At 44.5% G+C, this 26,350-nt stretch overlaps 1 protein-coding gene across 1 annotated transcript in view; it reads right to left on the bottom strand.

Moving 5' to 3' along the window:
- Positions 1 to 25,995, bottom strand: part of CHRNB4 (cholinergic receptor nicotinic beta 4 subunit) — a 98,595-nt gene extending 72,600 nt beyond the window's left edge. The window contains exon 1 of the mRNA XM_077473751.1: positions 24,926 to 25,995. Within this exon, the coding sequence (XP_077329877.1) occupies positions 24,926 to 24,977 (52 nt within the window). The 5' untranslated portion in view covers positions 24,978 to 25,995. The remainder of the gene's footprint in view (positions 1 to 24,925) is intronic.
- Between the last annotated feature and the right edge of the window lie 355 nt (positions 25,996 to 26,350).

Below are 26,350 nucleotides of genomic sequence, written 5' to 3'. Positions count from 1 at the left end.
CAGCACGTAGTGATTAAGGTGTGCCCAGGCACACCCCCTGCCTATGCCACACTCTAAAACATGTGAATGAGCATTAAGTGCTGAAAGCCCAAATTAACATTCTGCCTGAGTAGGAGCGGTTGGGTCAAAGATAGAGCTCTTCAATCAGCAGAGGTCATGATTAGACAGATTTTCCTTTGCCAGACTTCTGCAGAGAGGCCACTGCTTCTACACAGAGAGCAAGGGTCATTCTCTGAAGCATTCGGGCAGGGGACAGGCTTTTCTACTCAGACTGTGGCTGCTTTCTAGAAAAAAAAATCTGTAACATTTTGCACACCATTTGTAAAATGTATTATGAATGTTTTGGAGGCTACTTCCAATATGTGAGGAGCCTTTAGAGCCTGCACTTGATTCCTACAGTAGTTTGCCTCCTTCCCCTCCATGCCATTATTATTATCATTTTTATTATTATTATACAGGATTTATATAGCACCAACAGTTTGTGCAGCACTTTACAAGAGGGCAGTCAGTGCAGTTATAATACAATTCAATACAGGAGGAATCAGAAGGCAATGCCATGAGTCTTTTTAACATGTACAGCAAACAGAAATGTAGAAAAAATGATCAGATGTGGGGTGGAAAATAACTTACACTAAAAAAACATAATTCATTATACAGTATTTTGTTGGATATAACATGGAAGGGTTTGAACCCCTGTCAAGATTTTACTGCTGTTCAGGTGTCCCTGGGAAAGTTTCCTCTCACTTCCTGTCCCAAAGATTGGGTGTCACTGGGACAAAAAATGATGGAAATTTTCTTCAATAGAAACAGATGGCATGTGGGAGACTCCCAAAATGTATGGAGGAAGGTGCTTTGGTCTGATAAGACTAAAATTTGACTTTTTGGCCCAACACATCACATCACCCAAAGAACACCATCCCAACAGTGAAACATGGTGGTGGCTGCATCATGCTGTGGGGATGTTTTTCAGGGACTGTGAAACTGGTCAGAGTTGAGGGAAAGATGGACGGTACTAAATACAGGGATATTCTTGAGCAAAAACCTGTACCATCCTGTGTGTGATTTGAGGCTAGGACGGAGGTTCACCTTCCAGCAGGACAATGACCCCAAACACACTGCTAAAGCAACACTTTTTTTTTTTTATATTCTTTATTTTGATATTTTTCTTATCCAGCAAAGTATAAAATGCATTATTCCACAAATACCAGCATATCTTAATGTCTTAATGGTTTATACATACCAAACTTAACATTTATTACCCCTCTACCTACCCAGCCCCCTTCCTTGCAGAAATCTCACGAGGTTCATAGTTGAATCGTCCTTTTCTGGCTAGGTATTATCTTTCCCCAACTTATTGTGTAATTTCCTCTACATATCTCCATGATTTTTTTAATTCTTTCCACGATGCCCATTTGTCCATATAACCCTCTCCTGCTATTGATTCCTCTCCCCCTTTCCATAGAATGGCCTAGTCAAAGGCCTGACCTCAATCCAATAGAAAACTTGTGGTCAGACTTAAAGATTGCTGTTCACAAGCGCAAACCATCCAACTTGAAGGAGCTGGAACAGTTTTGCAAGGAGGAATGGGCAAAAATCCCAGTAGTAAGATGTGGCAAGCTCATAGAGACTTATCCAAAGCGGCTTGGAGCTGTGATAGCCGCAAAAGGTGGCTCCACAAAGTATTGACTTTAGGGGGGTGAATAGTTATGCACATTTACTTTTTCTGTTATTTTGTTCTATTTGTTGTGTGCTTCATAAGTTAAAAAAAAAATAAAAATCTTCCAAGTTGTGTGCATGTTCTGTAAATTAAATGATGCGAATCCTCAAACAATCCATGTTAATTCCAGGTTGTGAGGCAACAAAACACAAAAAAATGCCAAGGGGTTGAAGACTTTTGCAAGGCACTGGGGGTTATTTACTAAAGGCAACTCCACTTTGCACTGCAAGTGCACTTGGAAGTAAAGTCGCTGTAGATCCGAAGGGATTATGCAAGGACAATAAAAAAACTGCATTTTAGCTTGCACATGATTGGATGATAAAATCAGCAGAGCTTCCACTCATTTCAGATCTACCCCTTAGATTTAGAGCGACTGCACTTCCAAGTGCACTTGCATTGCAAAGTGGATTTGCCTTTCGTAAATAACTCCCACTGTATGATGCAAAATATCTGAAAAGCAATAAGAGTATAGCCACAAATACTCTGTCTGGGTATATGCAGAGCTGGCTAAAATCTGATTTAATAACATAAATAAATATTTTGAAAAAATAGAAAAAAATCTAAATTGAAAACCAAGGTAGGAGAAAATGATATAATATGGCATTTCCACTAATCCATTTCTCTACCTGGCCACCAACATCACCAACCCCTGACAGACACCTATAGGCAAATAGCCAGTATGTTGAGGACCTGAGTGGGAAGACACAGTCAAACTGAATTATCACTTTATTTTAGTCGTAATAATGTCTTACATTCACTCAAAGTTTAAACCAGAGAGAATGCGAGTCTGGAGCAGAAAGATCCAGAACACTCCTTGCAGCTGCATATCTCCACCTCTCTTGGGGGGTTGAGGATCTTTTCAATGACCTGGACTTTCATGACAGAGGTGTAACCCTCCAAAATATCTGACTACATTTGTGGTTTTGTTTTTCTGTGCACTGTATACATGTTCGTAGAAATAATCCCTCAACTGTCTTGTGGTCCTTCCCACATATTGTATGTGGTACAGGTCACACATGATTAGGTAGACCGCATACCTAATGTTGCAGTTGTAAAATGATGACATCTCAAATTCTTTTTGAGTGGCTGTGGCCTGAAATGTGTTGACCCCCAGAATGTGACTACAGCATGTGCATTCATGGGCTCCACATTTATAATTCCCTTTAAAGTACAGCCAAGTAAACAACTGCACTTGTTTGCTGGAGATAAAAAAAAACTTGGAGATAAAGACCGACCCACTGTGGGTGCTCTTCTAGACACTATATTGACTCCATGTCTTAGAATCTCCAGCATAGGTTTCAACCGTATTCAGGATAGGTAGATATTTATTAATGATATCCCTGACCTGGATGAATTCTGCACTGAAATTAGTAGAAAGGGTGAGTTTACTATGATACAGATCTTCTTTTTTCTTCTTCTTCTGTCTTAACAGATTTTCCCTTTTTTCACTCCTTGCTATTTTTAAAGCCCCCTCTAACATCCATCGCAAATACCCCTAGGCTAGGAAGCGTTTATCAAGCAAAGCAGCCTCCATCTCAAATTTTGTTTTTCTGCTGCAAATGCATCTGATGCACAAAAACTGTCCTACGGGGATACCCTTGATGGTATATTTAGGGTGCCCTGATTGGGCTAGGAGCAATGTGTTACCCAACAGAGGTTTCCTATAGAGGGCAGTCTCAATATTCGACCCTTTTCCTGTAAGGCACACATCCAGATAACAGAACTCTCTGCTATCTGTCATGCCTGTAAATGACAAGTTTTTGTTGTTGACATTTATATACTCTAAAATAGGACCCAAATGTTTCCACACCCTTATCCCCCACCAACAGAAGGTCATCAATGTACCTAAGCTAGAGTTTGATGTACGGTCTAAATGGGTTCTCACCTCCAAAGATGTGGAGGTTGGCGTGAGAGGGAGAAAACTTGCCTCCCATCACAGCCCCGCAACCTTGAAGGTAAAACACATCATTGAATACAAAATAACTGTGAGATAGTAAATACTCTAATATTTCCAGAATATGTATGTGATGTACAGGTATCAGATCCGTACCAGACTCTAAATAAAAGGAAACCGCCTCTACGGCCAGATGATGGAGAATCGAGGAGTAGAGAATTGTGAAATCACAAGTGATCCATGAAAAATCTGTCTCCCATGTGAAGTCTCTCATGAGTTGAAGTAAGTGATTGGTGTCTTTCAGGAAGTTGCACTACCAACGGTTGTAAATACCTATCCAGCCATTGTCCTAGTCTCTCATTTAGGGAGCCTTTAGGTAAATGATAGAACGTGGGGATGGTGGGATATTCTGAAATGAATAACTCCATTTCCTTCTTATTAAAAATGGCCAACCTAAAACCCTTGTTGATTAGTTCTGTTAATATAGATAACATTTTTCTTGTGGATCTCCTTTAAGTCTCATGTATTTGTGGTTGTCCGACAGCTGTTAGGCAGTTTCATCCAAATAGGATCCCACATTCATGACAACTATCATGCCTCCCTTGTCAGAATTTCGAATGATGATCATGGACGTATCTTCTTCTTGACATTTTAAGGCCAATCACTCTCTCCTAGAGTGGTTGTCCCACCAGGACAGCAGACCCTTAGTGGCCTGATGATTCAATACAGTCAAATCTCCCTCAACCAATCTCTGAAACAGACCCATATCAGGCGTGCGAGGGTGAACTGAATAAAATTCAGATCTAATCTTGATGAATGCTGGTCTGGCCAGACAATCACCCCCCTTCATCAGTGAGCGAGAGATGTTCTCTTGGGCTAAGTCTTCCAAGTCTCTAATGGTACATAACTCTCTAAACATCAAACCTGTTACAATCGCATTAGTGTCTTTTGGTGTAGACCAGTCTGTGCCAATATCTTTTTTTGCTGCATAATAGTGTTTTTTAATAGTGAGATTTCTCACAAACACTTAGAATTGTTTTAAAGAGATTGAAGTGTCTAGTGTCTATTGACAAAAGGGAGGTTTCATGATGGGTACGCACTCTGTCAGAAACATGAAGGACATTGGATGTGTCTCTTATTTCCTCTGTGGCTGTGATCGAGAGGGATATCTCTTGCCTTCCTCAATGTTTTTTTCTTTTATTTCCCCGGCGTGTTTTCCTCCATGCTTATTCCAACTTTTCTTGTGGGTTGTGCACCGGGCAGACCCATTATTTGGGGAGGATCTCCACTAGCCCCTCCCTGACAATTTGAAAGGGGTACACGAGAAGGTGATACATCCGAGTCTGAGGCTGCTAAAGTTTCATCAAATACTTTTTTGATTTCCATATCTGAGAAACTGACATTTTTGCTGGAGACACCGGCCGGTGTTAAGGGGCTATACTATGGACGCCTTCACTTCCATGCGTATAAATTATTTGTGTCAAAATCGATTTAGTCTCGCAGCATCTTTTCTTTTTATTCCAGATGATTTAACATGTCATTTAGATGTTTGTCAAGGTCTGTAAATTCCAGTGCACTTTGCAATGGTCTGATGGCTTGTTGTAGCTCCAATATTTCATCTTGCAATGCCTCCATTTCTTTCTTTGTGGAAGTCACAAGGATGCTCATCAGAGCGAAAGAGCAGGTGGACAAAGTGTGAAGTATCATGTATATTTGCTTGTAATGGCTTGTCTTTCACTAATCTAAAAGTGTGACTGGTGTCCTGTGGTGTGTCATTCTGAGAAATCACTGCAGTATCCAAACAATATAAAAGTCAAATGGGAGAACTCGCGAGCCAGCGTGATGCGAGTTCCTGTATGTTCAATAAATCCATTGGATGGAAGAGGGTCTGCAGCCATTTCTTTCTCTCCTTGTTCAGAGGAAAAAAGCTCTCTGCCCATGAGGAACTTCCCCTGTTGGTTCAGTATCAGCTCTGCTGTAGTTGACAAATTTCCCCATGCCCCCTATTTCTTGCAAAAAGTCCTGCCAGGTAGAAAGAAGTACATAAACCTCAACCCTAGACAGCACACAAGGTTCACTGCCATTTTTTTTCCTCTCACGTTATAGTATCCTGGCATATTTATGGGAAATGTTATCAATCAGCATGGTCTGTATATTAGTGTTTATCCCTCTGCAAGAAAAGGAGGTACAGTAAATGAACCAATACAGAACTTTTCCTCGACTGTGCTGCTTAAAACTATATAGAGTATGGAACCCTCTTATACAATAACTCTGTTACCCCATTCCAGCTCAGGGCCAATGCAGTGTTTTAATGCTGAAACGATATAACACTTCCTGCACATAAGTGTGGTGGACTAAGGTCAATTAGCACATGCTTCCTTTTCAAACAACATCAAGGGAAATGCCAAACCTTGCTGCCCTTTATTGACTGCGGTAGTCTGATAACAACTGCAAGAAAGCAAACAACAGAGGGTGCACCAGCCTAGTGTATGATTCCAGGGGTGTTTTATTAAACAAAGGTTTAAAACATACTCACAGACAGTGAAGATATACAGCATAATAATCCACCATCTCCTGCCGCAGTGGATAGTGGGACCCAGGGTAGTCCTACACTAAGGATCCAAAAATGGCTTACATGTTTTGAGGGTAAACCCTCTTCATCAGAGCCAAAAGCTTGACTCTGATAAAGAGTGTTTACCCTCAAAACGTGTATACCGTTTTTGGATCCCGGGTGGCATCTCCTCAATGTAGCCCTACCCTGGGTCCCTCTATCCACTGTGCCCCGAAATGGTGGCTTATTATGCTGTATGTCTTAACTGTTTGTGAGTATGTTTTTAACCTTTATTTAATAAAGTACCCCTGGGATAATGGACTAGGCTGGTGCATCTTCTGTTGCTTGTTTTCTTCCATTGCAGTGTTTACTTTAGCTATAGATATCTCTGACAGTGGCAGGGGCTTGTACTGAGGTAGGGTGACTATAGCAGACTGGCTTATAGAGAATAATGATCAGACCTTACCTCCCTGTTTATAGCACTGATAATATATGGGGTTAAAAATGGAATAGCAATGTGTGCAGAAAAATGAGTGGATGCCTTCAGAGCAGCCTTTCTCTACCAGGGTTCCATGGAACCCTGGGGATCTTCCTTAGGTTGTTTGGGGTTCCTTGAGCAATAAGCAATGGCCACCAGTGCAACAGGTGCACTTTTACACTGACCACCTGTCAGGATCCAGATACTTTTCCACTGACCCCAAAGTAAGGGTGGCAAATCTATACTGACCACCAATGTAATATGGCACTTTTCAATTGACCCTAAAGTAAGGATGGCTCTTCTACACTGTCCTCTGCAGTGTCTGGCTGTGGCTCTGCTTGCTGTGCCACTAGGGATACTGTACAGCTCCTTGCCTGATTCCTTGGACAACCTTGCTTTGTTTCTTGCTTCCCGTGAACCTTAAACCCTTTGCTCTTCCCATGAACTTCCTGATTCAAGGCAAGCCTTTACACTTCCTTTTGGACAGATTACTATGCTCTTTCCAGCCAATATCTAACTCCTTGCATAACTGCTGCTGTCTTTATCTTAGCTACCATCGTTATTGACCCTTGGCTTATTCATTGACTAGGCATCTATCTGATCCCATCCAGTTACTACTTACCGACCTTTGACTTGTTTACTGACCCTATCTGCTAAATCTGTTACCGGACCCTGGCTTGCTCAACTCCTGGTGGGGTGATCCTGAGGACTGCAACCTGGTAGTAGCATTTAGCAAAACCCATCTCCATCATCAGAAGCTCTGGTAAATACCAGCTAATACTTAGAACTTGCACCTTGGCCGAACCCGCATCATTTTCAAGGAGGATCTGCTGGTATATTAACTGCTGACTACTCATGAACCTCTCTACTGTTACAGCCATTGGCCTTCGAGCCTGATCCTAGACTGTGACACCACCAATGTAAGATGGCTCTTTTCCACCATCCCTAAAATAAGGGTGGCAACTCTACACTGACCACAAATGTAAGATTGTACTTTTCCACTGACCCAAAGTAAGGGTGGCACTTTTATACTGTCCAGCAATGTAAGATGGATCTTTTCCACTGACCCCAAAATAAGAGTGGCACCTCTGCGCTATCCAACAATATAAGATGATATTTTTCTACTGACCCCAAAGTAAGAGTGGCACTACTACACTGACCAACAATGTAAGATGGTTCTTTTCCACTGATCCCAAAGAAAGAGCGGCATTTCTATAGTGACCAACTATATAATATAGTACTTTTCAAATGACCAGAATGTAAGGGTATTACTTCTACACTGACCGCAATGTAAGAACGCGGTATCCAAGTCTTTCTATTCTACACCATTTTTAAGGGACACTACAGTTTTTACTTTCTGTGTTTCATTTACTGGACATTATTATTATTCTTCTATGTAAATATAATTACTAAAAAAACAGCTTATATGTCATATAGATATAGAGAATTGTTAGAAATTCTCTCTGGGTGCCAAATACAAATGTGTACTCCACATTTTGTATAATTTTATTTAACAATAAACCTACAACATTTAATGTACCGTAAGCTATAGAGCTATAGCTATAGAGTTCAAGGGTTTCTCTATGAGAAAAAAGAATTATGCCCTGTACACGCGTTCAGACTTTCCGATGGAAAATGTGCGATTGGATCGTGTTGTTGGAAAATCCGATTGTATGTGGGCTCCATCGGACTTTTTCTGTCGGAATTTCCGACACACAAAGTTTGAGAGCTGGATCTATAATTTTCCGACAACAAAATCCGATCATTTAAATTCCGATCGCGTGTAGAAAATTCCGACAGACAAAGTGCCACGCATGCTCAGAATAAATTTACGAGACGAAAGCTATTGGCTACTGGCCTGTTTATAGTCCCGTCATACGTGTTGTGTGTCACCGCGTTCGGAACGATCGGATTTTCCGACAACTTTGTGCAACTGTGTGTATGCAAGACAAGTTTGGGGCAAAATCCGTCGGAAAAAATCCGACGGATTTTGTCATCGGAAAGTCCAGCCGTGTGTACAGAGCATAAGAAAGGCTACTATACAAATGTATCTATTCCTTCTTTGGATGGAAAATATTTTGGTGAAGAAACCGACACTTTAGCTATCGTCCATAGTAACAGATTTCCATTTAGTAAAATAGGTTGTCTAGAGTGACTATGCCAAATTTAATCTGCATGTTTGGATAATGCAGCTTGTGACTTTCAGTTATTCGTAGCTCATAGATTAATTTCCAAATCAAACATACCACTAGATGTCAGCATTGTGATGAATGTCACATGCTTTTCTAACTTTATTACAATGTCTATGTAAACTAATAATCTAAGCATACAGAGCATATGGAGTTTAACTCTATAACTTTTCTCACCATTTCTTACAACACCACCGTATCAATTACAATAATTATAGTAACACACTGATATAGCAGACTACTGCAACCAACTGCTAAGAAGTGATGCGGAATTCAGAGTAGCAGCACAGGAAAATATTGGTGGACGTGCGCACTTTGGTTTTATTATCCGATTGATGTGTGATCTGATCAAAATTTTCAAATTGGTAAACATCAAACAGGCACACCGTTCCCTTCTGATCTATTTAGACTCAATCAAATCCGATCAGTGAGCTCGGAAAACTATTAATAATGTTGCATCATTCAGCAGCACAGAGATGCTTTGTACATGATTTCAATTGATTATGAGATTATGAGATTGCCCGACAGAAACAAACATGAGATCAATAGCTCACCATGGTATCTTCCAATTATTGATCTAAATCTACTTCCTCGTGTGTGTTATATTCATGAGTGGGCTGTCGGCTATAGATTGAGCGATGGATCAAAAATGAAATTGATGAAATTGATCTTTTATCAAAGCATGTATGCCCACTTTTAATCCAAAACACACTTGACTGCATACAAACACATTGCTATTTAAAATACTGCTCTATGGACTGTACAGTATATAGTAAATAGCATATAGTAACTGCAATATATTTAAGGGGTGGTCCTAGGGTTGCCACCTTATCCCTTTAAACTTGAACACATATGATTTACACAGGTTCTGAGTCTAATTTAATGCAGATAAGGCACCAAGTAAGTTTAATTACCACCTTAATCAGCCACAGAACCTGTGTAATTATTATGTATTTGGGTTTAAAGGGATGAGGTGGCAACCCTAGGTGGTCCTCCATACACACAAACATACAAGAAAATAATTTGCATAGGGTGAGGAACAGCGACCTAACTGCAGGGATCTCATGGGAAATTGTGATCCTACTCCTTGCTCCAGGGGGAATTTGCGGCTCCCTTGTACACGTGGAGGTCTGGCAGGGGTGACATGTAGAGAAAGCGAACCCCTCCATTTTCCCACTGCAGTCGCCAAAATACTGCTTCTCCTCCTCTCCCTGCCTCAGTTTCTCTACATCACATCCCGCCCCTCCTATCCAGGTCTTGGTGCCCCCCTGTTGCTGTCCTGCCCTACCCCCCCCCCCCCAGCACAGCACAGCCTGCTTCCTCTCTCTCCCCTCTCGCCAGCTGCTGCAGGCAATGTCTGAATGGACAGACTCAGTGATCTGTACTGATCGCTGACTCTGTCCATTTATAACTGAAGCATAACATAAACTGTGTTTACTATGTTTCAGTTTGTGAATGAATGGGAAGCTCCATACATAGGTATTCTTGAGGCTGAGGCTGCAGAGAGAGAGGTTGAGGGCTGTGTTAATAAAGAAGATGAATTGCTTTGAAACGGGTTCCTGTTACCAGAGGAGCATTGTGGAGTACTACAGGTGGTTTTCTAGACAGTTCCTGGACCCCGGCAGCTCCTGTCATCTTTTCCTGCAGCATCGGTATCTTAAGCAGTAGCCATCACTTCTCCCCAGCCTGTGGCCATGTCAGAGAGCCAGACCTCCTTTGCATGGACTTCACATCACCTCCAGCAACCTGCTTCCCACCGCATCCCCTCTCTCGTTGTTTGTGAATGTAATATTGTATTGGTTTTTATTATTAAATCTCACGGTACTGGACTATGAGATGTGCACTTTTTTTCTTTTGTCTTGTTCCTCTCCTTTCTTTGTCTTAAAGGTGAAACATCAGAGGTCAATTTAGATGCCTGATATTTCACCAAAGCCCCTCAAAGGGGCCCTTAAAATATTTCAAAAAATAATAAGAAATAAAATTGTAAAAAAAATGTAATAACATGACATAAAATGGTAAAAAAAAGAATAAAAAAAATAAAATAACAAAAATAAAAACCTACCGTCACCAGTGGCGGAACTACTAGGGTCACAAAGTTCACACTTGTACCTGGGCCCTGGTTTTCTGCCACAGGGCTTGCAGGGAAGGGCCCAGAACGGGGGTCAGGGGGGCCCTTAATGGTTTCCTGCACCAGGGCCCTGAAGGCTCTAGTTATGCCTCTGGTACACTGCCAGGTTCCCTTACCAGCAATGCCAGCGGTAGCACCTGACTAGCCGATGTAAACATCGGCTGCAGTGCCAACATCACTGGACTCCAGGACAGGTAAGTGCCCTAATGTTAAAAGCTGCTGACTTTTAAATTTTAAAGGGACGGGCGGAACTCCTCTTTAAATCTCTGTCTATAAAATCAGAATGACTCAGAGTGAAATCTTAATAGAAAATTATCTAATATTCCATTTGTTGTGTGAACTAATTAGACAAACAGCCCAATGTTAAACCATATCTCAGTCCCAATTATTTTGTCTAGAATAAGGAATGTATTTGATTTGCATCCACCCAGGGCTGGGACAAGAGGTGAGTAGGAGGAACAGCTGCACTGAGCACTGCGGTATCATGTGAGGTGGTGTGTGTGCAGGAGGGGGGACCACAAGGAGATTGAGGGGAGGGGATTTGTGTTTTGAGAAAATCGAAATTTGGGGGGGGGGCAAGGGGTAAGAATTGCTCTATGAGGGCAAAACTGGGGAGGTATGCTAGGAGTGGTGAATTATGTTGGGTGGGGGGATGGGGGAAGAGGATTTGTGGTAGGAGGGGGATTTGGGTTTTTTATTTGTTGTTTCTTTGCTATAAATGTGATATAGTAAAGGGGAAATATTTTTAGTGTAGGGGGGGATTTGTGCTAGTAGGGATGATTGGGGGCGGTATTTGTGCTAGGAAAATACATTTGTGGAGGGGATTTGTGCAAGGAGTGTGGAGGGAAATTGGTGCTGGAAGGGGGCGAGGGGGGTATTTGGAGCGGGGGATGTTGTGCTTGGTGGGTAATATAAGGAGTAGATGATTTGTGCTAGGAGGGGGACTTTTTTTAAGGGGGGTGGCTTGGGGGGGACAAAGATTTCTGCTGGGAGGGGGAATTTCAGCAGGAGGCAGATTTGTACTGGGAGGAGGAGGAATTTTTAGGGGGTGAGTGTAAAGATTAGTGCTTTTTTCTGGAGGGGAGGGGATTTTCGCTAACACATAATGCTTATATATCTTGGGGGGGAGGGGCGCAATTTGGCATGGGCTCTAAACGACCATGTCCAGGCACAGCATCCACCTATCAGCTTCCAACCTGCACTGGAAAGTGATAGTTGAAGAATGAAATTCTGAGGGTTTATTTACACTGTTTTTATGCATGTGTTACAAGTGCTTGTGTACAACTTCTCCAGAAGAAATATAGGAGGTTATTTCCGAAATGTAAATCCATTTTGCACTGCAAGTGCACTTGGAAGTGCAGTCGCTCTAAATCTAAGGGGTAGATCTGAAATGAGGGGAAGCTCTGCTGATTTTATCATCCATTCATGTGTAAGCTGAAATGCTGTTTTTTATTTTCCTTGCATGTGCCCCTCGGATCTACAGCAACTTTACTTCCAAGTGCACTTGCAGTGCAAAGTGGATTTTCCTTTAGTAAATAACCCCCATAGTGTGTGATCCCATCTTAGTGCTGCAGTGGAGTCCACTTTTAAAAAACTGACATGTGATTTCCATTGTTGTGCCTTGTAGCCTGATGGCAGATGAAGGAGAATCTGCACTAGCGTGAACAGGAAATGAACGGGCCCTGAATCTTATGGCACAACATAAAACAGTCGTCACCCTCAGATGATTAATAAGGTCTGTAATATGTTGATCTCACACATTGATTTACTTTCCATGACTTTTATCCTATTGACTGCTGTACATTGGCTGCTCTTTATTTATGGCTTTTGTGGCTATTCACCACATCCTCTGTCACTGCCCTGTGATTCTCTTTATACTAGCTATAAATACATCTAGAAGTCAAAGTATTTAAGAGATAGGGCTCTGTTGCTGCAGATTATCACCTTGACTTTCATACATCAGGCAGATTAATGGATATACGGCATTAGGTCCATCCATGGTTGTCTTAATGCATGGGCAGTGTGGGCACCCCTGGGCAGCCTGTCATTGGGTTAAATCTTCAATCAGAATGACATTTTCCCATGCTTCTTTCCTCCTACAGATTCTGTCGCTCTTCTGGCACTATGCAGGGGTTAAGGAAGAAGGAAGATCTGTGACAGCAGCTTCCCTGTGCTGCTCTGCTTGAGGAGACTGTATCTGTATTATACATTACTGCCCCCTATACTGTGCCCTCCTGCCCCTCCCACCGGTACTGTATTATCGTACCTCCTCATACTGTGCCCTTCTGTCCCCTTTGCTGCACCCTCCGACCCCCTGTACTGTGCTTGCCTGCCTCCTCGTACTGTACATTCCAGCACCCCCTGTACTGTGCCCTTCTGGCCCCCCCTCCCATATTGTTCCCTCCTGCCCCCCCCCCCCCATACTGTGTCCTCTTAACTCCCTCTACTGTGTCCTCCTGCCCATGTACTGTGCCTTCCTGCCTCCTCTATACTGTGCCTCCTGCCCCTGTGTACTGTGCCTTCCCGCCTCCTCTATACTGTTGTGCCCTCCTGCCCCCTGTCCTGCCTGTACTGTACCCTCCTGGCTCCCTCCTCAGTACTGTGCCCTTTGTGTTGATTTGACTTTGATTTATGGCATGTTTTCTTATTGTTTAAAATTGATTCTATTGAAAGTACTAATAAATATATGTTTAATTATATCAACTATTTATACTCATTCTTAAAGTGGTTGTAGGCCCTTTATTAAGGCTTACCTGTAGGTGCTGGAAATATCTCCTAAACCTCCATGGTTTAGGAGATATTTACAATAAAGCCTTGTCTAAAGCGCATGCGCACTTCAGAAAAGGCAGATTGCGCAGTTTCTAAAGGGGGTCAAGCCATGACTGACGGCTCCCACGTGCATGCACAGGAGTGACATCACGCGACTCTGGCCAGTCAAAGAGCAACCCCGGAAGGAAGAAGGGTGAAGATGGACTCTCGCTGCTAGTGGGGACAGCTGTGACATTGCAGGCTTTGGTTTCGGGTAAGTGACACATAATGGACTACTATGCGATGCATAGTAGCCCATTATGCTTTACCTTTGCAAGGAAATAAAGTGGAAGTAAAACCCATCAAGGTTTACTTCCTATTTAAGAGTAGGTGCAAAAATTGTTGCCCGTGATGCTATTAAGATGACCCTGAGTCCAACCTTCCTAAGAAATGATGCCACATCATCCCAATGGTGAGCTACACTTATCCAACTTCCATATCGCAGAGATCATCTCCAATAGAAGTGTTTGGATGAGGAACTAGGAATGTTAGAGTGGGACCATGATACTAACTAAAGCTGACATTTGGCCCATGTGTATGCCACCCTGTCCAGCAGAAGCTGGGCGTTTGGCCAGCTTCTGTCGTACAAACATGCTGGAAAACCAGCAGTCGACCAACTCCCGATCAGCACACTCAGCCAATGGCAGAGATCGTTGATTGGAGTGTTCTGGTGCGGGGGGGTGCGTCCCCCTGTCATAACACAACAGCTTAGTAGGGAAGATCGCTATACTAACTTTGCATAGTTAGTACAACAGCTCCGACCCCGAGCTGACCGCTTTTTTTCGTTCAACCCAGCGAAAACTCACAGTGAGCACCAGGCTTAAGAAAGTGTGCGGTACAGGTAGGGCCAGTTGTGGGATGTTGGCAGTAGATAGACCCTAGGGGCAGGGGACCCCAATATGAGTCTAAATGGCTAACTGAAGAACATTTTTTATTTCTCTTCTAGCAGTCCATCATTTTCCCCCTTTCCTGGGCAGGGGGAAACATGGAAGCAAGCTACTGGGGTTCATTTACTAAAGGAATAAAGGGTCTTCACTTTTGCTACATGAATCTTAGTGAAATGTTGAAGATGTGTTCACTTGAAATCCCAATAATTTTTTTTTATTTTCTCACACGTGAGATGATTACCTTAGATTGTAAGCTCCTTCACTTCCTGTCATGTGGCCATAACAGGAAGTGGTAGTGAATCAATCCCTCCAAAAACAGGGAATCCCTATGTCACCAAAACTAGTGTCCCAATTGGAAAATTTCTCCTCTGTTCTAGTGGCAACCCAAAACTTGAGGATTTTCTTTTACTTTCACTCTCGGTGATAATGATAAACAGGACAAATAGAGAGGGTGAATCACAGACAGCAAGGAAGACCTCACAGGCACTATAATCCCCCTCCATCCAATCCAAAACCTAAACTTTTGCCCTTAGTTATACTTTACGTTTTCGTGTTGTCCTCATGCTTGCGTGAGCTTCTTCCCACTCTCCAATGACATGCAGGAAGGTAAATTGGCCTTAGTATGTGTATATATGCATTTGGGTAGAGACCTTAGATTGTAAGCTCTTTGACCACTTCAGCCCCGGAAGGATTTACCTACTTCCTGACCAGGCCATTTTTTGTGATACGGCACTGCGTCAATTTAACTGACAATTGCACCCATACAAAATTGATGTCCTTTTTTCCCACAAATAGAGCTTTATTCTGGTGGTATTTATTCACCTCTGCGGTTTTTATTTTTTGGCGCTATAAACAAAAAAAGAGCGACAGTTTTGAAAAAAAAACAATATTTTAACTTTTTGCTATAATAAGTATCCCCAGAAATTAAAAAAAAAAATCATTTCTTCTACATATTTTTGGTAAAACAAATTGCAATAAGCATATATTGATTGGTTTGCGCAAACGTTATAGCATCTACAAAATAGGGGATATATTTATGGCATTTTTATTATAAAAAAAATGTTTTACTAGTAATAGCGGTGATCAGCGATTTTTAGTGGGACTGTGACATTGCGTTTATTGTGTTTTGTCATTGGACTCTTGTAGACTGTAAAGCAAGAGTCATTCTGGAAGTGTCAGGCCGCGTACACACGGGCGGACTGTCCGCCCAACTAGGTTCGTCAAACAGTCCGTTCAAAATGAGCATGAACGGACTTGACCACACACGACAAACGAACAGTCCGCTGAAAACTTGCGCGATGACGTGAACGGCACGTACGACGGGACGAGAAATTCGGCGTCCGATACACTGCAATGCAACCTTCGCCGTGTAAATTCTTTCTGAGCATGCGCGAGACTTAGTTTGCCGAACAAGCCTACACACGAGCGGACTGTCCGCTCAAACCAAGTTTCAGCGGACAGTCTTACGGAAATTCCGAAAAACTTTGTTCGTCAGACTGTCCACTGAAACTGTCCGCTGAAGCCCACACACGAGCAGACTGTCCGCTGAAACACTGTTCAGCGGACAAAGTTGGACGAACAGTCCGCCCGTGTGTACGCGGCCTCAGGAGTAGGGATGAGCCGAACACCCCCCGGTTCGGTTCGCACCAGAACTTTCGAACGGACCGCAAATTCGAACGAACGTTAGAACCCCATTGAAGTCTATGGGACTCGAACGTTCGAAATGAAAAGTGCTAATTTTAACGGCTAATATGCAAGATACTGTCCTAAAAAGGGTTTGGGGACCTGACTCCTGCCTCAGGGGACATGGGTCAATGCAAATAAAAGTTTTAAAAACGGCCGTTTTGGCGGGAGCACTGATTTTAATGACGATTAAAGTGAAAAAAAAAAAGTGAAATATTCCTTTAAATATGGTGCCTGGGGGGTGTCTGTAGGATGCCTGTGAAGTGCCACGTGTTTCCCGTATTTAGAACAGTCCCTGCACAAAATGACATTAAACGGAAATAACACCATTTAAAACTGCTTGCGGTTTTAATGTTATATCTGGTTCCTGCAATATGGTTGAAAATCATTGAGAAAAATGGCATGGGTAGCCCTCCCTGCCCATTACCAGCCCCTTTAGGTCTTGTACGCATATTAAGGGGAACCCCGTACCCATATTAAAAAAAGGAAATGCGTGTGGCCCCAGGCCCTATATACTCAGAACAGCAGTATACAGGCGGTGCAAACAAGACAGGGACTGTGTAGGTTTGTTGTGTTAAGTTGAATCTGTTTGTAATTTTCAACTGGTACATTTTTAAAGTGTAGCTCCAGTCAAAAAAACTATTTTTAAGCTTTTTGGAAAACATAGGGAAGGGTTATCACCCCTGTATAATTTGTTTTGTCGTCCATCTTTTTTCATCTCACTTGCTGTTGTCTCCTTCCGTTTGCAAGTAGGAGATGTTTGTAAATTGGATGTTTGAAAGTAGGGGCCTGCCCTATATGCTCTGCAGAAATGGCGGAACAAGGTGTTGGTTTTGCCACAACATTGTAAGCCCTCAAAGTGACTCTTGGTGGGCGCTGGAGCGCCCTGCTGTGAACGATTATATCAAGAGTTGTAATTACATGCCATTGTTGAACAGTGGTAGAAAAATTGACCTTTGGTGGTTGTGGTGCTGGTGCCACAACACTATAAGTCCTCACCGTTACTCTGGGTGGGCACAGGAAGGGGCCCTCCTGTGAAATATTATATCAAGAATTGTAATTACATGTCCCTGTTAAACAGGGGCAGAAAAATTGGGCCTTAGGCACTGGTGCTGGTGCCACCACACTGCAACCTCTTCCATATACTCTAGTTTTATTGCAGGAATTAGCCCTGCTGCAAAGCATTGCATCAAAAATTGTAATTAAACGCCCCTGTTAAACAGGGGCAGAAAAATTGGGCCTTAGGCACTGGTGCTGGTGCCACCACACTGCAACCTCTGCCATATACTCTAGTTTTATTGCAGGAATTAGCCCTGCTGCAAAGCATTGCATCAAAAATTGTACTTAAACGCCCCTGTTAAACAGGGGCAGAAAAATTGGGCCTTAGGCACTGGTGCTGGTGCCACCACACTGCAACCTCTGCCATATACTCTAGTTTTATTGCAGGAATTAGCCCTGCTGCAAAGCATTGCATCAAAAATTGAACTTAAACGCCCCTGTTAAACAGGGGCAGAAAAATTGGGCCTTAGGCACTGGTGCTGGTGCCACCACACTGCAACCTCTGCCATATACTCTACTTTTATTGCAGGAATTAGCCCTGCTGCAAAGCATTACATCAAAAATTGTACTTAAACGCCCCTGTTAAACAGGGGCAGAAAAATTGGGCTGATGGCATCAACCAGAACCAGAAATGTTCTTCCAACATATCAGCGGAGGAGGAAGAGGATAGACAATCAACATAACAGGACAGTCACTCAGCATCAGCATAGGCAGTCCTGAAGGGATGTGGTATTTCAAAAAAAAATTATTCGGTTACATCAGCTTCAGGTGCTTGGTAGCTGTGGGTGATCCAAGACTGATTCATCTTGATGAAGGTCAGTCGATCAACTGATTCGGTGGACAGGCGCACCCTGTGATCGGTAACAAAGCCACCAGCAGCACTGAAGGTGCGTTCCGAAAGAACGCTGGATGCAGGACAGGCCAGTAGCTCAATTGCATACTGTGCAAGCTCTGGCCAGTGATCCATCCTCAAGACCCAGTAAGCCAGAGGATTTTCGGTGGGAAAGGTGTCCAAGTCTGACCTTGCCCCTAGGTATTCCTGCACCATGTAAATCAGACGCTGGCGATGGGTGCTGGAACCGATCATACCTTGGGGCTGCGGACTAAAAAATTGTCTGAAAGCATCAGTCAGACGGCCACCTTCTCCACCGCTCCTTCTGACCGATGCCTCAGCAACACGTTGTCCAGGACCAGGAGTTTGTAACCTCCCAGTCTCTGGGAACGCGTTGCACAGACCTTTCTGCAAGGCCTCCCGGAGATGTCTCATCCTCTGCTCCCTCTGCGATGGCAAGATAAGGTCGGCAACCTTACCCTTGTACCGTGGATCAAGGAGAGTGGCCAGCCAGTAATGGTCCCTCTCCTTGATCCGAAGAATACAAGGATCCTTCCGCAGGCTTTGCAGGATCAGGGAGGCCATGCAGCGTAGGATAGCTGAGGCATTCGGTCCGGAGTCCTCTGGGTCACTAAGGACAACATGATCCGCAGCTACCTCCTCCCAGCCACGTACAAGTCCACGTGTTTCTTGGGACTGTAAATCATCCCTACAGGACTGCTGCTGCTGCTGCTGCTGCTGATGCTGAGTGCCAGCCTCCACCTCCATGCTGACACAATCATCCTCCTCCTCCTCTTCCTTCTCCTCATCCTCTTCCTGTGTGATGGGTGGCACAGCAGGAACACTGTCTGGATAAAGGGGGCCTTGAGAGGCAAGGAAGTCCTCCTCTTCCTGCCTCTGTTCTGCCTCAGGTGCCCTGTCCATTATTCCACGCAGCGTATGCTCCAAGAGGTGGACAAGAGGTACAGTGTCACTGATGCATGCACTGTCACTGCTCACCATCCTTGTGGCCTCCTCAAACGGTGACAGGACAGTGCATGCATCCCTGATCATGCCCCACTGGCGTGGTGAGAAAAAACCAAGCTCCCCTGACCCTGTCCTGGTGCCGTAGTCGCACAGGTACTCATTGATGGCCCTCTGCTGCGTGTGCAGCCGCTGCAGCATGGCCAATGTTGAGTTCCATCTGGTGGGCATGTCACATATAAGGCGGTTCTTGGGCAGGTTCAACTCCTTTTGGAGCTCAGCCAGCCGAGCACAGGCATTAAATGATTGGCGGAAATGCACACAGACTTTCCTGGCCTGCTTCAGGACATCCTGTAAGCCGGGGTACCTGCCCAAGAACCGCTGCACCACCAGGTTAAGGACGTGAGCTACACAGGGCACATGGGTCAGTTGTCCCTGTCGGAGGGCGGAGAGGAGGTTGGTGCCATTGTCGCAAACCACCATTCCTGGCTTAAGCTGGCGTGGCGTCAACCATCTCTCGGCCTGCCCCTGCAGAGCTGACAAAACATCCGCCCCAGTGTGGCTCCTGTCCCCCAAACAAACCAGCGCAAGCACGGCATGGCATCGTTTTGCCTGCGTACTTGCGTAGCCCCTGGAACGCCTACGGAGCACCGCTGGTTCTGAGGACAGAGCACTGGAAGAGGCCATGGAGGAAGAAGAAGAGGAGGGGGTGGAGGAGAGAGGTGTGTCACAACCAATAGTAGCATTTTGGAGGCGTGGTGGCGGAACAACCTCCAACACTACTGCACCTTGTCCTGCATCCTTCCCAGCTGCCAGAAGAGTGACCCAATGGGCCGTGAAAGACAGGTAACGTCCCAGTCCATGCCTGCTGGACCATGAGTTAGCGGTAATATGCACCTTACCGCTGACCGCCCTGTCCAGCGAGGCAAGGACATTGCCTTCCACATGCCGGTAGAGAGCCGGAATCGCCTTCCGTGAGAAAAAGTGGCGTTTGGGGACCTGCCACTGAGGAACCGCACATTGTACAAACTCACGGAAGGGGGCCGAGTCTACCAACTGAAAAGGCAGCAGTTGAAGTGCTAGCAATTTAGCCAAGCTAGCATTCAACCGCTGGGCATGTGGATGGCTGGGAGTGAACTTCTTCCGCCGGTCCAGCAGCTGGGGCAGGGACATTTGCCTGCTATAATCGGACATGGGTGTACCGCTAGCAGAGTTCCCGGAAGCACTTGGCTGTGACACACATAATTCTACACCTTCATTCCTCTCAGAGCAGGTTTCAGAGAGGACTGAAGGTCTAGTGGGGTTGGAGATGCCAGCTGATGAGGAGCAAGGAGAGGTCCGCTTTGTTCTTTGGTGTGGGTCTTTGAGGTACGCTTGCCAACGAGCTGCATGGCAGGTCAACATATGTCTGGTCAAGCATGTGGTGCCCAAGCGGCTGATGTTTTGGCCACGTGAGATACGCTTGAGACATATGTTGCAAATAGCAGCGGTGTGATCTGATGCACTCGTCTCAAAAAAGGCCCACACCAAATAACTTTTAGAATAACGCGCAGAGGCAGCGCTCTGCACAGACGGAGCTCTGCGGTGTGATTCAGTCGGTGTGCTGCCCCTAAGCTGGCCCCCGGAGGGCATCCTGCCTCGTTGGACATGTGCCTCCTCCTCCTCCTCCTCCCTCCTTCCAGGCACCCACGTGGAGTCAGTGCCCTCATCATCCCCTCCCTCTTCATCGCTGTAGCAAACCTGGCAGTATGCTGCAGCTTGTGGAACATGACTGCCAGATTGCTGTCCTTCTTGAGCATCCCCTCTGTCTGCGCTCACGCTACTGCCTTCCTCTAGCTGAGTGTCATCATCAGAGCCCACAAAACACTGGGCATCCTCCTGGAGCATGTACCCAACACTGTGCTCAAAGAGTTCAGGAGACTCCTCAGGAGGACGTGGTGGGTCTAGGGAAGGAGTCACTGATGATGACATTGAGAGGAGGGAAGACGATGCGTTGGCAGCTGCTTTGCTACTACCCTGAGACTGGGTGAGAGAGGATGAGGAGGATGAAGAGGGCTTGGTCATCCACTCTACCAAGTCGTTGGCATGTTGCGGTTCAACATGTCCAGCTGCCGAAAAGAAGGACAATCATGTCCCATGGCCACGTGCTGATGACAATGCACCGCGTCCACGACCAGCACTGTTGTCTCTAGACACAGAGCCTGCTTGCCCTCTTTTATCAGCTCTCGCCTGTCTGCCTCTCCTTGCTGGCCTTCCAGACATGGTAATGGCCTGAAGGGAGTTGGGTAAAACAGCAGTTGGGTAGTTTATATTGTGCTGGAGGCACACAACACCCACTAACTCCTGCAGATGCCTTTTTTATAGAACACCAGAGATAAAGGGGTATATACAGATGTATACTGTGCTGTGCTGGAGGCACACACAACTTCCAATAACTCCTGCAGATGGCAAGTGGGCTCAAATAGAGAACAGCTATGTAGGTGGATATAGCGGTATGTACTGGGTACAGAGCACGCAGACAGCACGCACTATCTCCTAACACTACTGACTGCAAGCTCTATTATTAAAGATAGATCACTAGCTATATAGGTGAGGTGAATATCACGGTGTATACTGTGGTCAGGGCACGCAGACAACAACCAGAAAACAGCAGAGATAAAGGGGTATATACAGATGTATACTGTGCTGTGCTGGAGGCACACACAACTTCCAATAACTCCTGCAGATGGCAATTGGGCTCAAATAGAGAACAGCTATGTAGGTGGATATAACGGTATGTACTGGGTACAGAGCAGGCAGACAGCACACACTATCTCCTAACACTACTGACTGCAAGCTCTATTATTAAAGATAGATCACTAGCTATATAGGTGACGTGAATATAGTGGTGTATACTGCGGTCAGGGCACGCAGACAATAACCACTACACAACAGCAAGATAGAAAATCAGCCGAAAACGATCGGTGTGTACTGTGTTGAAGGTACACAGAACACCCACTGCTTCAGACGCCAACACACTACACGAGGCCGCCGCAATGGCGGCCTTATATAGTGTGGGGTGTGCACTACACAGCCTGAGCTATGATTGGCCACAGGCATCCTGCCTGTGGCCAATCATGGCTCTCCTCGCTGCTGGCGCTGCGATTGGCCAAGCATGCGGGGTCACAGTGCATGCTTGGCCAATCATGAGCCAGCAATGCACTGCGCCATCGCAGTGCATTGTGGGCCGTGAGCGCCACGCGAATTTGACGCGAACGGACCAAAGTGTTCGGATTTCACCGAACGGACGAACAGCCATTGTTCGAGTCGAACGTACGTTCGACTCGAACACGAAGCTCATCCCTAGTCAGGAGCAAAGGTTAATGCATAAGTCATCCCCTATGTTGGTGAACACCACAATATTAACCTTCTTATGTATACCACCCAATACTGAAAAGAAGTATAGATGTATAATGGGTAAGTGTGTTAGTCCTATAATAATAAACATATAACATCATCTATAAAACAAAGGAACTTTATTCTTTAATTGTACCACCAATGTAAGGAATATTCTTTCCACTGACTACCCAGGTAAGGGACATAACTCCCACTGACCACTAATGTAAGGAACATTCTTTCCACCGACCACCAATGTAAGGAACATTATTTCCACTGACTACCCAGGTAAGGGACATTACTCCCACTGACCACTAATGTAAAGAACATTCTTTCCACTGACCAATAATCTAAGGAACAATATTTCTATTGACAACCAATGTAAGGAACATTCCTCCCACTGACCACTAATGTAAGAAACACTCTTTCCACTGACCACCACCAATGTAAGGAACATCCTTTCACTGACCACTAATGTAGGGAGCATTCTTTCTACTGACTACCCAGATAAGGGACATTACGCCCATTGACCACCAATGTAAGGAACATTCTTTCAGTTGACCACCAATGTAAAGAACATTCTTTCCACTGACCACCGATGTAAGGAACATTCTTTCCACTAGCCATCAATGTAAGGAACATTCTTTTCACTGACCACCAATGTAAGGAACATTCTTTCCACTGACCACCAATGTAAGGAACATTCTTTCCACTAGCCACCAATGTAAGGAACATTCTTTCCACTGACCACCAATTTAAGGAACATTCTTTCCACTAGCCACCAATGTAAGGAACATTCTTTCCACTGACCACCAATGTAAGGAACATTCTTTCCACTAGCCACCAATGTAAGGAACATTCTTTCCACTGACCACTGATGTAAGGAACATTCTTTCCACTGACCACCAATGTGAGGAACATTCTTTCCACTAGCCACCAATGTAAGGAACATTCTTTCCACTGACCACCAATGTAAGGAACATTTTTCCACTAGCCACCAATGTAAGGAACATTCTTTCCACTGACCACTGATGTAAGGAACATTCTTTCAGTTGACCACCAATTTAAGGAACTTTCTTTCCGCTGACCACCAATGCAAGGAGCATTATTTCCACTTCCTACCTAGCAATGTATGCTTATTTCCTCCAACTGACAGCCAGTGTACTAGAGGGACGCCACTGACCACTAATGTTAGGGAGCACTACAGTTGTCATTGTCTTCTTTTCTGGCCATCATTATTACTTGTTTCATTATCATTGCTGAAATAATTTTTTCATGTCCAACAGCCCTGTGTGTCAAAAAGTACACCTGATTCCTTTATCTTATATGTACAACCATCTGTTCCCGGTAATGTCTTGAGAGCTGTACATATAACAATTATTAGCAAAAGATCCCCAAGACCTGAATTTTTGTTTAAGGATACCTCCATATATTAATAAGGTTACTAATGTATGACAGAGTATATTTGTGTGATAATTAATACAGAATGATTTACATAAGACTTTGCTCCAGACATCGCTGACTATAAATTTTAAGATTTGGAACCTGTCAGGTACCAAACCTGTCTAAACTGACCATATTACATGTGTATGTGTATAACTGCAGACACACTTTCCATGTAAGGGACTGGTATTAAATCCACAAAACTACTTTTCATGGTTTATATTATATAAAATAGACAACTATAATATATATACCTGCCAAAGCACTGTGACAAGCAGCAAACCAATGTACACATACAGTATATATCATGCAGAATGTGGATTATATAGAAAATACATATAGGTGATGGTATTGACTTGTAAATCTGTTGATCAATAAATATTTTTTATTATTATTTATTTAACCCTGCATAGCACATTGATACACAATAATATAGTCATGACAGTGCAGTGTGATGTTTTTATAATCAGATTATAGCTGTTTAATTGCATAATTGGGGGAAATAAAGTGTTTATCCTTTAATTCTCACACACACAACAGCACAGCGCTCATTTTTTGGCATTGTGTTAGGAAAATATTGTACTGAAATGACCTTAACTATACAGAACAGCAAATAGAAGCCTTGCAATGTATTCTTCTGCATCACTGACCCCCATCCTGTTCCTTGTCTGCACTTCTCTGGAGATAATATGTATATATTTCTGTAAATGAAGCTGAACTAATTGAACTGAGCATGCATACAAACCAACAAACGATACACGTCATAAAATGTCAAATACATACAAAGTATCAGGGTGAGAGTGTGGATCTGTATAACCAGCGTTGTCTATGCACTTAGAAATATATATAAGATGATGTCCTACATAGTGATCCCATTCCTAACAATCAGAACATGGAATATAGGATAGGTTTACTCACAATCCCATAGGAAGAGGGCAGAGAGGAGAAGCAGAGCGCTCAGATCCCCCATGGTATGTCCTGTGCGATGGCTGAGTACTCTTCATGTACTGGAGGAGCCAGGGGCTGGGTCTGGGACAGAGCGCTGGAGCAGGTCGGGGACAGCGATCAGGGTTGGGTCAGGGACAGGACTCCAGTACAGGTCGGGGACAGGGATCAGGGATGGGTCAGGGACAGGCTTCAGTACAGGTCGGGGACAGGGATGGGTCGGGGGCAGGGTTTAGGGATGGGTTGGGGACAGGCTCAAGTACAGGTCGGGGACAGGGATCAGGGATGGGTCAGGGACAGGGCTCCAGTACAGTTCGGGGACAGGGATCAGGGATGGGTCAGGGACAGGGCTCCAGTACAGTTCGGGGACAGGGATCAGGGATGGGTCAGGGACAGGCTCCAGTACAGGTCGAGGACAGGGATGGGTCGGGGGCAGGGTTTAGGGATGGGTTGGGGACAGGCTCAAGTACAGGTCGGGGACAGGGATCAGGGATGGGTCAGGCACAGGGCTCCAGTACAGTTCGGGGACAGGGATCAGGGATGGGTCAGGGACAGGGCTCCAGTACAGGTTGGGGACAGGCTCCAGTACAGGTTGGAGACAGGAAACAGGGATGGGTCGGGGACAGGACCCTGGAATGGGACGGGGACAAGTGGAAGGCAGAAGATGCTCATCCAATAACACTCAGCCCGAGTATGGATAATAGAACAGCTGGTAAAGTTTTCCTGGAGCGGGGAATGCAGCGCTCAGGAGCGGGGGGAAGGCGAGGAGGAGGAGGGTAGTACACAACACACACTTGCAGGTAAGTTGTCCTCCTCTATGTTCGCACCTGCAGGGTAGGTCGGATGCAATGAATGAGCAGTGTGCATAAAGCGATGTCCTGCTAATTAGGAGAAAGCTGGACATACCATGTGAGATGGCAAGGAGGCAGCGCACCAATAATGGACTTTACATAGGAATATGCCGAGCAATAGTACATATGGATGACTCCTGGGATTCCAGACTTTAGACGGCACAGCAATTTAGCACTGTGTGTTTTAATGGTCGGAAGTCCTCAGCATTCTTCATGTCTGCTGCACATTATTAGCTGTAAAACCAGCAATGGTTGAAGGCACTTGGAGCATCTGTGATCAAGGTGGTTAATAGTGCATGGCTGAGAATATGAGAACATTGATTCTGTAAGCTCATTACTTGTGTCCTGTTGACCTTATAATGAGCACCACTCTCTCTACAGTACAATACAGTACCTATAAACTGTACAACTCAATTGGAAAAAAAAAAACATATCTTTTGGGGAGGAGAAGCAAAGAAAAATAAAACAACTAAATAATGTGGTTGCATAAGTGTGCACATCTTCTTAGTAGAATTGAGTATGTGAACCACAGGAAGAATTATAATAA

The sequence above is a fragment of the Lithobates pipiens genome, unplaced genomic scaffold (assembly GCF_037356315.1).
Source record: "Lithobates pipiens isolate NorthernLeopardFrog02 unplaced genomic scaffold, aLitPip1_a1.2 Scaffold_8, whole genome shotgun sequence".
Taxonomy (NCBI): Eukaryota; Metazoa; Chordata; class Amphibia; order Anura; family Ranidae; genus Lithobates; species Lithobates pipiens.
The sequence above is the reverse complement of the archived record's forward strand: the minus strand, read 5'-3'. Positions and strand labels throughout refer to the sequence as shown.